This window comes from Penaeus chinensis, chromosome 30, assembly GCF_019202785.1.
Source record: "Penaeus chinensis breed Huanghai No. 1 chromosome 30, ASM1920278v2, whole genome shotgun sequence".
NCBI classification, from domain to species: Eukaryota; Metazoa; Arthropoda; class Malacostraca; order Decapoda; family Penaeidae; genus Penaeus; species Penaeus chinensis.
The window spans coordinates 8,304,506-8,320,600 of record NC_061848.1 but is presented as its reverse complement, the minus strand read 5'-3'; the positions used below and the strand labels follow the sequence as shown (position 1 = coordinate 8,320,600).

The 16,095-nt window shown below is 31.9% G+C and overlaps 1 protein-coding gene across 1 annotated transcript in view; it reads right to left on the bottom strand.

The window, feature by feature from the left end:
- Window positions 1–6,073: 6,073 nt before the first annotated feature.
- The window catches only part of LOC125041340 (catalase-like), a 10,785-nt gene continuing 763 nt past the window's right edge, over window positions 6,074–16,095 (bottom strand). Inside the window, exons 2-10 of the mRNA XM_047636207.1 lie at window positions 12,984–13,155; window positions 12,505–12,646; window positions 11,012–11,162; window positions 10,640–10,836; window positions 10,324–10,441; window positions 10,054–10,191; window positions 9,605–9,814; window positions 9,202–9,354; window positions 6,074–8,152 (exon numbers count right to left, since the gene is read on the bottom strand). Of these exons, the coding sequence (XP_047492163.1) occupies window positions 7,925–8,152; window positions 9,202–9,354; window positions 9,605–9,814; window positions 10,054–10,191; window positions 10,324–10,441; window positions 10,640–10,836; window positions 11,012–11,162; window positions 12,505–12,646; window positions 12,984–13,155 (1,509 nt within the window). The 3' untranslated portion in view covers window positions 6,074–7,924. The remainder of the gene's footprint in view (window positions 8,153–9,201; window positions 9,355–9,604; window positions 9,815–10,053; window positions 10,192–10,323; window positions 10,442–10,639; window positions 10,837–11,011; window positions 11,163–12,504; window positions 12,647–12,983; window positions 13,156–16,095) is intronic.

Here is a 16,095-nt window from a genome sequence, read left to right as displayed (position 1 = left end):
CAGTATACAAAGCAATTTCTTTATCTAATAACTATTCAAGTGAATGAAAATTAGCCATTAGATCCTGAGTTTGACGTCACAAGGAAACTGTTGATAAGTTCTGAAAATTACTGTTGAAAAAAGAGGTTATCTAATCCCTTAAGTAGAAACTAACAATACATGAGATAGATTTAGATCTTAGGTTAATTCAATCTCAAGTAAATGAAGAGGCGGCTTGCCCCTTCATACGGCGTGGACGTAAAAATGAGACGAGGAATTGTAAGCTTTATTACCAATACTTTGCATTAAAGGCGGTCGAAAAAAGCATTTGAGAGAGAAGGGCAAGGAACATATAACCAGATAGCTCCACTTCCATTTAACCTCCTGAACCCGAAATGAAACTGACTCTTTAAATAGAGTATTCCAGCCACTGTTAATGTAAGAAACTTTGTTGTCATGGATAAAAGAGGTGAATTTTGGTTTTACGTCTGATAATTATAACAATAAAGAGTACATTATATAAATCATGATGTATCTAGCCATATGTGATATCTCATTAGTTAACTGTGACGTCATCACCTTTGCCCCAGCTCAAAAGTTGCCAACAAGGATTTTCATGAAGATGGCATATATATATATACATATATATATTTACATCTATATATATACTTACATATATGTATATTCACCTATGTATATGTGTATAAACATATATATATATATATATATTATATTTACGTATATGTATAACTATATATATAAATATATACATATATATATATATGTGTGTGTATACGTTTATATATAACTATATATATACATACATAACTATATATATAAACATATATATACATATACATGTACACATAACTATATATAATACATATATATATATATACATAACTATATATATAAACATATATATATATTATACATAACTATATATATAAACATATATATATATATTATACATAACTATATATAAACATATATATAAGTATATATATATATATATATATATATATTGTGTGTATATATAAAGTATATGTATGTATAAATATATATACATTATGTATATATATTATGTATGCTGTATATATGTATATATATATATATATATATATATATATATATATATGCACCCTGAAACACACACACACACACACACACACACACACACACACACACACACACACACACACACACACACACACACACACACACACACATATATATAAGTGAGTGTTTGTTTGTTTATATATATATTATATATATATATATATATTATATATACATATCTTTATATATATATATATATATATATATGTATATATAGGTATTTATTTATATATATATATTGTATATATTTATATTATATATATATAAAAAGTATATATATATATATATATACATTGTATAAATATATATACATTATATATATATATATATATATATATATATACATATATACAGTATACATATTTATCATATATGTATATTTATACATATATATACTTTATGTAAATATACAGTCTATATATGAATACATATACATATGCACCATATTCATGTTGACAAATGTAGAAAAGGTATTAAAAAGAATGAATATCTTCACAATGCAAGAGATGTATTTGACCGGTTTCGATTCTATCTTCGTCAGAAATACATGCATTTCTGACGAAAATACAATCGAAACCGGTCAAATACATCTCTTGCATTACACACACACACACACACATATATATATATATATATTGTATATCTGTATATTTATATATAATGTATATATATTCGTACGTAGATATACTTTATATATACATATATATACAATATATGTATATATAAATACATATATGTGTATATATGTATATATGTATAAATGTATATATATCATCATCATCATCATCATAGGGGGGTATACGCATGGCTGCGCTTTGCCGCTCCCAACCTATGCCTCCACCTCCTGGGGTCCCTCTGAGCAAGCCTCCATGCAGCATTCCTTCCCACTCCCAGCACATCTTGGCAGTTCTGATCGACTTGCTTCAGCCAAGAGTTCCGTGGCCTTCCCCTTGGTCTCCTCCAGCTTTGGTCAACCCTCCCGGAGATGACCCTGTGAGCCGGATCTTCCTCAGGAAAACGAGCCACATGCCCATAGAGCTGAAGTTGGCGTTCTCGTATCAGATTGGTAATAGGTCATGAATCAGTCTCATGGAGTATCCTCAGATTGGACATATGGTCCCTCCACGTATAACCCCACGATTCTGCGAAGACACTGTTCAGTGTCCAGGTCTCACACCCATAGAGTAAAACCGGGATCACCAGTGCTCTGAAGAGCCTGATCGTAGTTCTCCTAGTCAAATACCGACAGCGCTAAATACTCCTATTGAGTGAGTCCATAACGCCGTAGGCCAGTCCGAGTCGTCGAGTGACTTTCCGGTTGGAACCTCCGTAGCTCTGCACTACACTACCAAGATAAATGAAGCTATCCAAGACCACAGTGTTCTCGCCACAGGCATGCACAGACTGAACATCGACATCCAATAAGTCCCCAAATTCGCCTCTTCATTCAGCGCTTCGAGAGTTACTTCCAGGACCTCCAATGTCTCTGCAAGAATCACTGCATCATCGGCAAAGTCAAGGTCTCTGACCTTGAAATTACTAATTGATGCCCCACAGGATTACTAATTGATGCCCCACAGGAACTACGGTTCACGGCACGGCCAAGTATCCAATCTATATAAGTATTTAAAAGGGTTGGGGCCAGGACACATCCCTGTCTCACCCCGGGATGCCCTCCCCACACTTGACAGCACTCTCGGTATCTGTATACAGGCCAGACAAGCAAACCAACATATGTATGTATATGTATATATGCATATATATATGTATATATATATATATATATATATATATATATATATATATATATGCATATATATGTATGTATATATACATATATATGTATATATATATATATATATATATATATATATATATATATATATATATATATATATATATATATATATATAATGTGTATATATATTTATATAGAGAGAGAGTTTTGTACATATATATTATATACACATATATATAACTGTGTATATATATATACTTAACTCTCTCTCTCTATACATATATATATAAATATGTATGTGTGTGTGTGTATATGTGTGTGTATGTGTGCGTGTACATATATATTTATATATATATATATATATATATATATATATATATATATATATATATATATATATATATATATATGTATATACATACATAACTCTATATATACATAACTCTATATATAAGTAAATAAATATGAATGTATGTATGTATATATATGTATATATATATATATATATATATATATATATATATATATATATATATGTATGTATGTATGTATATATATATTTATATATATTTATATATATATATATATATATATATATATATATATATATATTTATATATATTTACATACATACATACATACATATATACATAAATATATATATATATATGAATATATATACACACATATATAGGTATTTATATATATAAATACCTATTTATATATATAGATAGACAGATAGATAGATAGATATAGACATAGATATGGATATATATATATATATATATATATATATATATATATATAAATGTATATATATTTATATATAGATATGCTTTATATATACATTATCTCTCTCTCTCTATCTCTCTCTCTCTCTCTCTCTCTCTCTCTCTCTCTCTCTCTCTCTCTCTCTCTCTCTCTCTCTCTCTCTCTCTCTCTCTATATATATATATATATATATATATATATATGTGTGTGTGTGTGTATGTGTAAGTGTGTATGTGTGTGTGTATAATATAATATATATACCTATATATTTAAATATATATATATATATATATATATATTATATATATATATATATAAATATATATAAATGTGTGTGTATGTATATATATGAATATATATGTATTTATATCATATATATAATATATATATAATATATTTATATATTTATTTATATAATATATGTATATATACCTATATATTTAAATATATATATATATATATATATATATATATATATATATATTATATATATATATATATAAATGTGTGTGTATGTATATATATGAATATATATGTATATATATCATATATATCATATATATAATATATATATAATATATATATAATATATTTATATATTTATTTATATAATATATGTATAATATTATAATATATATAATATATATAATATAGAGATAGAGCAGAGTGTATTTCTGCTTGTACCACAAATACCTGAATTAAACAAACACTTTGCATACCCAAATGGTAAACAGAACCCACCAGAAGATTGAGAATAAATTTAAATTCTAACACACACATAAAATGAGACATGATGAACAATATAATACTAAACATGGCAAGCAACACAAAAAGAAAAAAAAAAAAAAAATTATACATCTAAATTTCACTTCATATTGGAATGTTGCGGTACTCAGTTGAGAGTTATCGAAATAAATTTTGATTCAAACTTATTGTCTTTGTATAATCACATGATCTTTGTTTCACAGGATGGTGAACACCTGACCGCTGACCTCAACATCCGGAGATCATCTGCCAGACTCATAACCGGAAGTAATTAGCCTGTGGGTAACTATATGACCTATGAATTTGAATATTAATTAGCCCTAATTCCGTGGGTTTGACAATTACATTTATCATTTGGCAGTTTTGTGGAAAGGAGCACTAACTTCTACTTCAATAAAGTAACAGTAATTACTGATTGGTTCATCTTAACAGTGAGAGTATAATTAGGAATATATATATTTTAAAAAATACATTTCAGAGTGTACTTTTGTTCAGCAAGCAAAATTTTACTTTGAATATTTAACTTTTCCCTAATTATGTCTTAATATGCCAGTTAAACTTTTTATTTAAGATCTTTGATACTTGTTGAGAAATATATGAAGTCTTCCTTCCGTGTGCATTTGTGAGAACTAAAAATACAGTTATATATATATTATATTTGTATGCATATATATATATATATATATATAAATATATATATATATATATATATATATATATATAACTATATATACAATTTTACATACATACTTACATATATATAATTATATAGATATGTGTATACATACATATGTATATATATATATATATATGTGTATATATGTGTGTGTGTGTGTGTGTGTGTGTGTGTGTGTGTGTGTGTGTGTGTGTGTGTGTGTGTGTGTGTGTGTGTGTGTGTGTGTGTGTGTGTGTGTGTGTCTATATATATATATATATGTGTGTGTGTGTGTGTGTGTGTGTGTGTGTGTGTGTGTGTGTGTGTGTGTGTGTGTGTGTGTGTGTGTGTGTGTGTGTGTGTGTGTGTGTGTGTGTGTGTTATTAAATATACTCTGACTTTTCTTAACCATTTATTCCTCCTTCTTCTATAACCGAGGAACTCACGTACCAAAGAAAATATAAAAATATGAGACAAAAATACCTTTATACATATTCAGCTTTAGGTTAAATTCAAAACACAACCAGCAACATAAAACTTAATATCTTGTACAACATTTTCAGTCTAACCAGTGGAGAACTAAAAATCCCCACAGCATAGTGTTTAGCCTAAGTCTCAAATGAGCATTTTCTTCCATATTGTTAATTGTAAAAAATGTTTGTAAAAACAAATATTCAGTAGACATATAAATGAGTACCTGTATACATACGTATCTAAATAATTGTTGTCCACGGTACCTTACGTATATGTATCCCAAAATATACATCTGCTCTCACTGTAAGCTTGTGAAACTTTTTTACAACAGTAGTGAACATAATTCCTTGTTTGGGGGAGATTACTTTTAATATATTTTGTTACAGCTTCTCCATCTTTGTTATCCACTTTTTTACAATTTTAGCTCATGTAATTGTCAAATCAAAATCAGAGAAGTCATTCCCATCATCGGAGAAAGCTGTGGGGAGAAAGTCAGTTCAACCTCTGAGTTATTCTATCAACCTTCGCTAATTGTTAAATGCTGTGCAGAGTTACTAAAGAAAAAGACAATATTTTCTGTATCATATATATTACAATTAATGTCATTATACACAGGTATCATGCAAAACAATTTAGCAACCATATAACATCACAAGGTCAAGTATTATATATACTGTTCATACTATAGGTGGATTCTACCCACAAAATAATGATGATAATAAAGTAATAAACATCAACTAGCAACCCTGCAACTAAAGAGAACAATTTTTCATGGTGACCTGACACCTCTCACATTAAAATTCTTTGTAAAACATATAAAAATATTTCTTAGTACTAAACCTTAATGGCAAGAAAACTTTAACCTTCAGACTATCTGTCATATGACTTCAGCTATAAATGCAAGATTATCATTACACTGTGTTGATGTAAAATGAAGTTACCTCAACAGATCAGTAGCCTTCTGCATGTTGCTTTAAGTATATTGTAATACTGGGTAATTAGAGTATACCTGCATTAAAATGTATATGCCAGTAAAAGAACTTTCATGCAATATTCAGAGGTAAAATAAATGCAAATTACATTTCTTCTAAACAGCACACAGAACTAACTAAATATCAAAAGTCCTTGAACATTAGTTCAATCTAGTGCAAGAGCATTTCATATGCATTTGTCTTATTATCTAACTGGGAAAATTAGCACACTCGGTATTGACAAATATGTAAATAATTGTATTTTCATATACAATATTCAGTACAGCTAAGGGTTAAATGCTAAGCAAACATGATTACCAGTACAACGTAATATCTCCTCAAGAGGATTAAATAACTCACATCCCTAAGAAACATTACAAATCAGAATGTGATTACTTCAAATTGTTTCAATTTACTCAGAGCAATTTACCTTGCATTTCTTATGTAGGAAATTGCTGTAATGATGTCTCTTCAGAACCCATCCTAAAGACCTGTACACGCAATCGAGCAGTGCCCATGGCCAAAAGCAAGGAGTCTGCCAGCTGACAGTGCCCATACTGACTGTTCAAAATCATCAGACACTTTCTGGTAGTATGATCATTTAGCATATATTTGTTAATATAATCCATGATTAAAAGTGCCTAAAGTAGTTATCACCATAATTAAATTAAATAGGTTATGTACAAATCGAAATTCAAGGAACATTTTTGTCCCCAAAAAATGTGATGCTTTCTGGAGAAACATGGCTTTTCTCATTTCCATTATGGAACTAATTTGATAGTTCACATTACTAAATAGAAAGACATACCATATGTATTAATCACTCCTTTTCTTTAATGTCATACACAACCAGAGACCTTTTTATCACTAAGCACCATAGTTCTCATACTGCACATAGCCCAGTGAACCACCAGCTCCTGCCCTGCACTGATTGGCCCAAACACCACTGTATGGACAACAATGCAAGTCTGCCCAAATACTTAATCTGGTAATAGCCACTGCCTGTTGGGCTGGTCTCAATCACGTGGACAGGCCTTAACAGAGAACAACACTGAATGAAAAATTTTTTTGCTCTAAGGTACTTTGAAGCTGAAATCTAATGAGAACTACTACTGTATGAAGAAAGATAACATTAATAAATGAATGAATGAATGACAGAAAAGGATAAAAGTATATATATTGTATAAACTCAGAAATAAAAGGTTAATGTGTTTTTCATGATAAGGAAATTATATATGCTAGCATAAACTCAGCAAAAGAATAAAAACGATCTTGTAATTAAAAGGAATATATTTGAACTTCATATATAACAAAAAATTTAAACTGCTTCTCCTTTATTCCAAAATGAACTATCATATTCAATAAAGGATTCACAAAGAAGCCCCATATCACAATCATTTTACAACTCAAAATCTGGATGCCAAGTTACATTACAGCCAACACCTTGCACATCTATAACTTGGCCCCATTGCTTGATGCAGCTAAGGCCTGAATGTGATGAGTTTTAGATGAAGCCTGGGCCATCTTTATCTTGTCAAGTGCACGGCGGATGTTAGCACCGTACTCCGGATCTGCCTGGGCAAAGTTTTTGATTGCTCGTTCCTGGATGAACTCTTGGGCTCCAATCATGTGACCAGCAATGTTCTCCACCAAACGCTGGCGTTCTGCCTCGTTCAACACCTGTCAAGTTGATGGGATGTCATTAGGCTGTCTGAAGCTTTAATTATAAAAATAAAGAATAAATGGTGTCGCAATATTTTCACTTGAAATCTTTCTTTTAAAAATACAAAATGATAGAAAAATCAAATTAAATTTGCTTACAACAAAGAAAAAGTGAGAGACAACTCTTATTTATATATATATATATATATATATATATATATATATATATATAAATATATATATTTATATATATAATATATATATACATATACATAATACATATATACATATATAATATATATACATATATATAATATATATGTTTAAATATACATATACATATACATAGACATAAATATATACATATATACATATATATACACATGTATACATATGTGTATATGTATGTATATATAAGTATATATAAGTATATATATGTATATGTATATGTATATGTATATGTATATGTATATATATATATATATGTATATATATATGTATATGTTTAGATGTATATGTATATATATGTATATATATGTATATATATGTATATATATGTATATATATGTATATATATGTATATATATGTATATATATGTACATATATGTATATATATGTATATATATGTATATGTATATATATATATATATATATATATATATATTTATGTGTGTGTGTATATACATGTGTGTATATATATATGTATATGTATGTATATGTATATATATGCATGTATATATGTCTATATATATATATATATATATATATGTATATATATATGTATATGTATATACATATATATGTATATATGTATATATATATGTATATATATACATATACATATATATGTATACATGTATATATACATATGTATATGTACACACACACACACACACACACACACACACACACACACACACACACACACACACACACACACACACACACACACACACACACACACACACACACATATATATATAATCTGAACATGCATGTATTCACATCAAGTGAAAAAAAAAATTCTTATAAAGCCAGTCTTTACACAACATAAGCACTTCCCTACCTGGCGATAGAAAATGCCAACTTGGGTAAAGTTGTCCTCATCAGCACTGTTGTAGCGATCAACATCAGCAGAAACAGAAAATTTAGGAGCAGTGTGTTTCCTGCAGTCCTGTGGGCCACTGAAGCTGTTGGGGAAGTAGTTAGGTGCACTTTCCTGAAATAAGAGAAGAAAAAGTAAATGGATATATATACATGTTTGTTTATATTTCCATCTTTCAGCAATGTACACCATTGAAATGTAAAACTCAACAAAATGCACAATGAAAGAACCACATGCTATTCAATTATTTATTACAACAGTATCATATGCTTCTACTCTCACTTTCTGAAGCATCAAGTACATTTTCTGTCACAGATATTAGTCATTTACAGAAGTCTTACATTTTTCAATTTCCAAAACTCACCTGATTGCCATCGACACACATGGGGCCATCCCTCTGGTAGTTCTTTGTACGGGCACGGTATGGGCAGTTCACAGGGATCTGAGTGTAGTTGGCGCCCAGACGGTGACGGTGAGTGTCGTTGTAGGAGAAGAGGCGGCCTTGCAACATCTTGTCAGGGGAAGCCTCAATACCAGGCACCATGTTGGCAGGTGAGAATGCAATCTGCTCCACCTGGTTTGTTAAAAAGGGAAAACTTACAAATATGAACATCATATTTCTAAAAATGCTCTGTCCTTACAATATCTGACCATACACTACTCATAAATCACTGAACATTCAAAGAATACTTTTACATACATGTCACCTACCATAAAAAAATAAACAAACAAAAAATATCAAATAATCACAATCATACTATCTCTCACACTCAAGGAAATGATTCCCGGAGATCAAACAAAAGGTGTCATTACCTCAGCAAAGTAATTCTTTGGATTGCGGTCAAAAGTGAGACGGCCAACAGGGATGAGTGGGAACTCGTCATGTGGCCATACTTTGGTGAGGTCAAATGGATTAAACTTCCACTTCTCTGCTTCTTCAAATGTCATCACCTGTTAAACAAAAGTTTGATAAAAATCAAAACCAGTACCCAATAAATAAAGTTAAACATATATCATTATCATTCACAGAGACAAATAAAAAAAAATTCTGATCTCTTAAAAATCCTGTGAATAAAACAGCACCTGAATATACATAGTATATGAGGGGTAATCGCCACTTGAAATAGCATTGTATAGGTCTCTTGTTGCATAATCCGGGTCAGAGCCTGCCAGTTCATCAGCCTTCTTGCAGCTCAGACACCTAAAGAAAAAGTGGAGCCAAGGAAGTCATAAATAAATCTCAAATACAATTATGAACTAATACAGATAGTTCTGAAATCATATCATAGGAAACACTTACATCATCAGTGACTCACATGTTTTATGACAAAGTTGAAATGCAAAATAAGCGAGCAATATCAACATCTGAACACCCTAACTGAATATCAAAGGATCTCACTTGATGCCTTGGTCCGTCTTGTAATGGAACTTGCAGTAGACAGCTTCTCCCTTTGCATTGACAAGCTTAAAAGTATGTGAACCGTAGCCATTCATGTGACGATAGCCGTCAGGGGTTCCTCTGTCAGAGAAGAGGAACGACACTTGGTGTGTTGTTTCTGGTCGCAGGCTGATGAAATCCCAAAACATGTCAGCATCCTGAAAGATTCAGAAAAAAATTAGCAATGCTGCCAATCACAGTTCTCACTCAAACAGTGACAAAACTAACTGAATGAGACATTGAGCACTGACATTTTATTTCATTCTTATTCATATATTCTTACTCTTAAATCTAAAAAATAATAAACAGTTGAAGTTAAAAAATAAAAAGTACCTTTAAATGAGTTGCAGGGTTTCTTTTCTGAGTGTGAATAAAGGATGGGAACAGAATAGGATCCCTGATGAAGAAAATGGGGGTGTTGTTCCCCACAAGATCCCAATTTCCTTCTTCTGTGTAAAACTTCACAGCAAATCCTCGAGGATCCCTGAACAAAAGTTTTGAAATTAATCATTTGTATTCATAATACATAGAAACGTTTTTTTTCCCCATCTACAATACATAAAGCTGGCACTCTCTAACCACAGGCTTCATGTACATGGATTCAACCAACCCACAATAAATTACATTTAAAGATTTAAAAAAATCCAGAATGTTCCAGATGGCAAACTTTTGATCAGCCAAACACTAAACATACAGTGAACCTAGACTAATAAAATAATGCATAAATATAACCTGCTATAGCCATCCCCCACCAACTCTTTCATATACCTCTCTCCAGGAATCTCTGTTTCATCATTGTGCAAGAAATGACCTTAGTTTCTCTATCTACCAATATATCTTTGAAATATACACACAGGTATTCTGTGCTTTACAGACTTCTATTTCAGATCATTGCATAGAAGCAATGTGTAAGTGTTTCAAGACATTCTTTTGGAATGGAGTGAAATGTATTGTAATAAAAGTTATTTTCATGATTTTCTCAGGGAAAATACCATTTAATTCCAAACAAATGTAAGCAAAAGAAACATATATTTCAGTAAAAATTGTTACGAGACAAGAAGCAAAAGATAAATCTCCAATTCTGAATATAAAAACTTTACTCTCAAGTTCAGGTAGCAACAAATTATCATGGGTAGAGATAAAACTATGCAATATGATATTTCACTTGTTTTTGTTATGAAAATAACCTAAAACAGAAACTGTAGCTTTGTGAAGCTACATTTGGAACCTCAATACAAATGGTTATTTATATTTGAAATGTTCCAGTGTTTCTGGCAAAATTTCTCAGTATAGTTGTCATCATTATGTCTTTTTCTTTAAAATATAATGGATTTTCACTTGAAGAAAGATATATCTGTGCTGAAATGTGTTAACCTTCATCATTCTGAGGCCACAAGTACACCATTATATTTGTTTTCCTTGCTATCAGATGTATTGTATAAAAGAACATGGTACTTAATTCAAACTTGATTTTAAATATACTGGAGGATGTACATAGCTTATAAGCAAATACTAGGCCATATATATATATAAGTAATGAACTTGAAACCTGGAGTAAATCCCCTGCACATGCAGACAGCATAATAATGCTATCAGATAATAATATCCATAATAAGGATCTAAAGCTACAGTATGTACTAAGTTCAATGTGACAAAAATAGTCAAGGTTTGAATGAAAATGTAACTGACATTTCTATATTACATATTTCACAGAACTACCCTTAGTAGATAATAGTGACAAAAATGAACTTCTGAATTGTTAACTACATATCTTACACTGTGGAATTACTCATTCTCATTCATAATTACCACAACATCTACCTTACCTGGCAGTGTCAGCTGATCCACTCTCACCTCCTACAGTGGAGTAACGAACAGCAATGGGAGTTTGTTTCCCAATCTCACTGAACATAGCAGCCTTACAGTACTTGGTTATATCATGCGTAACCTCAAAGTAACCAAAGGCACCTGTAAATATATTGTATATCATTAGGACCAAACAATCTGTATGCTTCTAACAACCTAATCCTTTTCACACAGCCTGTGTTCACTAACCTCTGAATCATCCCTCTATACCATCATCATGATCCCAATATTAACATTGGTAACAGGACTAATATAACCTACTTATAATACCAATACTAATACAAATGATAATGGGAACAATAATAACAATGGTAACAATCTTGATTATTATAATGATAATGATACTGACAAAATAATGTTGACAATGATAATGACAATTATAATAATAGTAATAAGACAACACCACTGAAAAAGATAAATAATATAAAATAATTTTTACCTGCTCCTTTAGCATGCACAACTCTCTCTGGGATGCGCTCACGGTCGAAGTGTGCCATCTCATCAAGGAGCTGAATGTCCTGCAGGAGGATGGGGCCCCTTGGACCTACAGTCAGGGAATTGAGCTTGTCTGAGAGGGGGCATCCATGGCTCGTGGTCAGGTTATCAGGAGCCTGCAGAAAAAAAGCAAGATGAATTAGAGACATTGTGGAATGGCATACTGTAAATGCCATCTGGGCATAAAGGATCCACCTCCACATTTGTGTATTGACATAAAGGTAAGTACATAAGGGGTAAATCCTTTATAGCATGATGGATATAGTCTGGCTTGGTACCTCTTTCCCTCAACTGTAATAAATGTAAATGCCAAGACCCCTTTCATTACCCACACTAAGACCACCATCTGTTTAAATGACATCTAATGCCAGCATTGACAGCCTCACAATAACAACACCAATGCACCAACACTATGCTGCACTTCCCACCAATGTCTGTTGTTGACCACACCTCTAAACTCCAGTCTTCTGTACAGCCAGTTATTTCAACCCATGTGATGTGAACTACACCCAAATTCAACAGATGCAGTGGGATGGATAGGGAGGGGAAGGGAAGGGAAGGGAAGGGAAGGGAAGGGAAGGGAGGGAAGGGAAGGGAAGGGAAGGGAAGGGAAGGGAAGGGAAGGGAAGGGAAGAGAAGAGAAGGGAGGGGAAGGGAAGGGAAGGGAAGGGAAAGGGAAGGGAAGGGAAGGGAAGGGAAGGGAAGGGAAGGGAGAGGGAAGGGAAGGGAAGGGAAGGGAAGGGAAGGGAAGGGAAGGGAAGAGAGGAGAGGAGAGGAGAAGAGAAGAGAAGAGAAAAAAAGAAGGGAAGGGAAGGGAAGAGAAGAGAAGAGAAGAGAAGAGAAAAGAAGAGAAGAGAAGAGGAGAGAAGAGAAGAGAAGAGAAGAGAAAAAAAAGAAGGGAAGGGAAGGGAAGGGAAGAGAAGAGAAGAGAAGAGAAGAGAAGAGAAGAGAAGAGAAGAGAAGAGAAGAGAAGAGAAGAGAAGAGAAGAGAAGAGAAAAAAAAGAAGGGAAGGGAAGGGAAGGGAAGAGAAGAGAAGAGAAGAGAAGAGAAGAGAAGAGAAGAGAAGAGAAGAGAAGAGAAGAGAAGAGAAGAGAAGAGAAGAGAAAAAAAAGAAGGGAAGGGAAGGGAAGGGAAGAGAAGAGAAGAGAAGAGAAGAGAAGAGAAGAGAAGAGAAGAGAAGAGAAGAGAAGAGAAGAGAAGAGAAGAGAAGAGAAGAGAAGAGAAGAGAAGAGGAGAAAAAAAAGAAGGGAAGGGAAGGAAAGGGAAGGGATGGGAAGGGAAGGGAAGGGAAGGGAAGAAAAGGGAAGAAAAGGGAAGTGGGAGACAATGGAGGAAGGACATATGGAGCAGGTTGGGATGTGAAAATAATAAGAAAAACAATGTAGAAGAAAATAATAAATAACTCTCATGACCTCCCCCCAAAAAAAAACCCAGTTAAGAAGAGGAAAACAAATCAAAATATATACTAACAAAAATTCAAAGTAAGATAGTAAAAAGTAATTAGGAACCATAAAAGAATACACAACACTAGCTGCCAATAGCACAGCTGGAAATCAATACGTTGCAATAGATGTATGCCTAGGAACCCATCTCAACACACAAGTGAAAGGTTAAGTCAGGGAGGAAGAGGTGAACGGAGTTTCGACATCACATACGCTTGTTCACGAATCAGCATAATGACCTCAAAGAGTTTTCTTCACAGATTTATGTAGCTAAATGGTAATCAGTGGTTGTCTTATGATTATGTAAAGCATATATTATGAGTCATTCTTATTTCTTCTCATTCCTTTTGTATATTTCCTGATAGTTTTGAAAACATTTTTTGTGACTAAGCCTGTTTTTTTTTTGTTTTTTTTCAAGACACTGATGTAAATATATGCAAACACATGTTTATAGAACATAGAGAACATATCATACTTATATACAAACACACAGAGACATATATATCTTATCATACATGAATGAATACATGTATACACAGCTACATAAGCATATACTCACAAAAATAAACACACACACACACACACACACACACACACACACACACACACACACACACACACACACACACACACACACACACACACACACACACACACACACACACACACACACACACACACACACACACACACACACACACACACACACACACACACACACACACATATATGTGTGTATATTTATATATAAATATATATATATATATAAAATAAATAAACAAGCAAGCGAATAAATATACAACCATTCAATACAAATTGATCGACTGAAAAATACATGACAACCTTAGAGTAGCAGGTGGCACTCTGCCAAGATTTATCCTATAAACCTTCTGGTTGGTCAAGATTTTAACCAATGAGCATCCAGGAATCAGGGTCTTCCAAACAACAGATTTTTTTTTTTGCACAAAAACTAGTTTACTACACATCCGAGTTTATATAACAACATATATTGGATTTTATAAGAAAAAACCTTTATTATTAACATGTTGTAATATTCACTATGTTGTAAAATCAAATATGTTGATGATAAGTAAATAAATATATATCAAAATTAAATGTTATGTGTAAGAATAGGAAAATCAAATAAAAGTATTTAAAACATATATGTAGGGCAGGCAGACCTATTTGGTTACAAGAATATAGGTGATGCAAACACTCACAAAAATAAATGTATACACATATAGTTCTAATAAAATTTCATGTCATAAATATATACATACATACATACATACACACACGTGCACACACACAGGTGCACACACACACACACGTGCACGCACACACGCACACACACACACACACGTGCACGCACACACGCACACACACACAAATGCACGCACACACACACTTCTCTTTTTTTTCTACTGAAAAATTTTAATTCCAAATAAAACTATGAAGAGCAAAACAAAAAAATCTTGATAACATGTCCTTGAAGTGTCTCCCTTGCTATCAAAGCATAGACATCCTGATAAAGTTATCTCTCATTAGTAAAAATGATTAAATTCACACCACACTAAAGTCATTATATTATAACCTGTATACATCTGTAACAT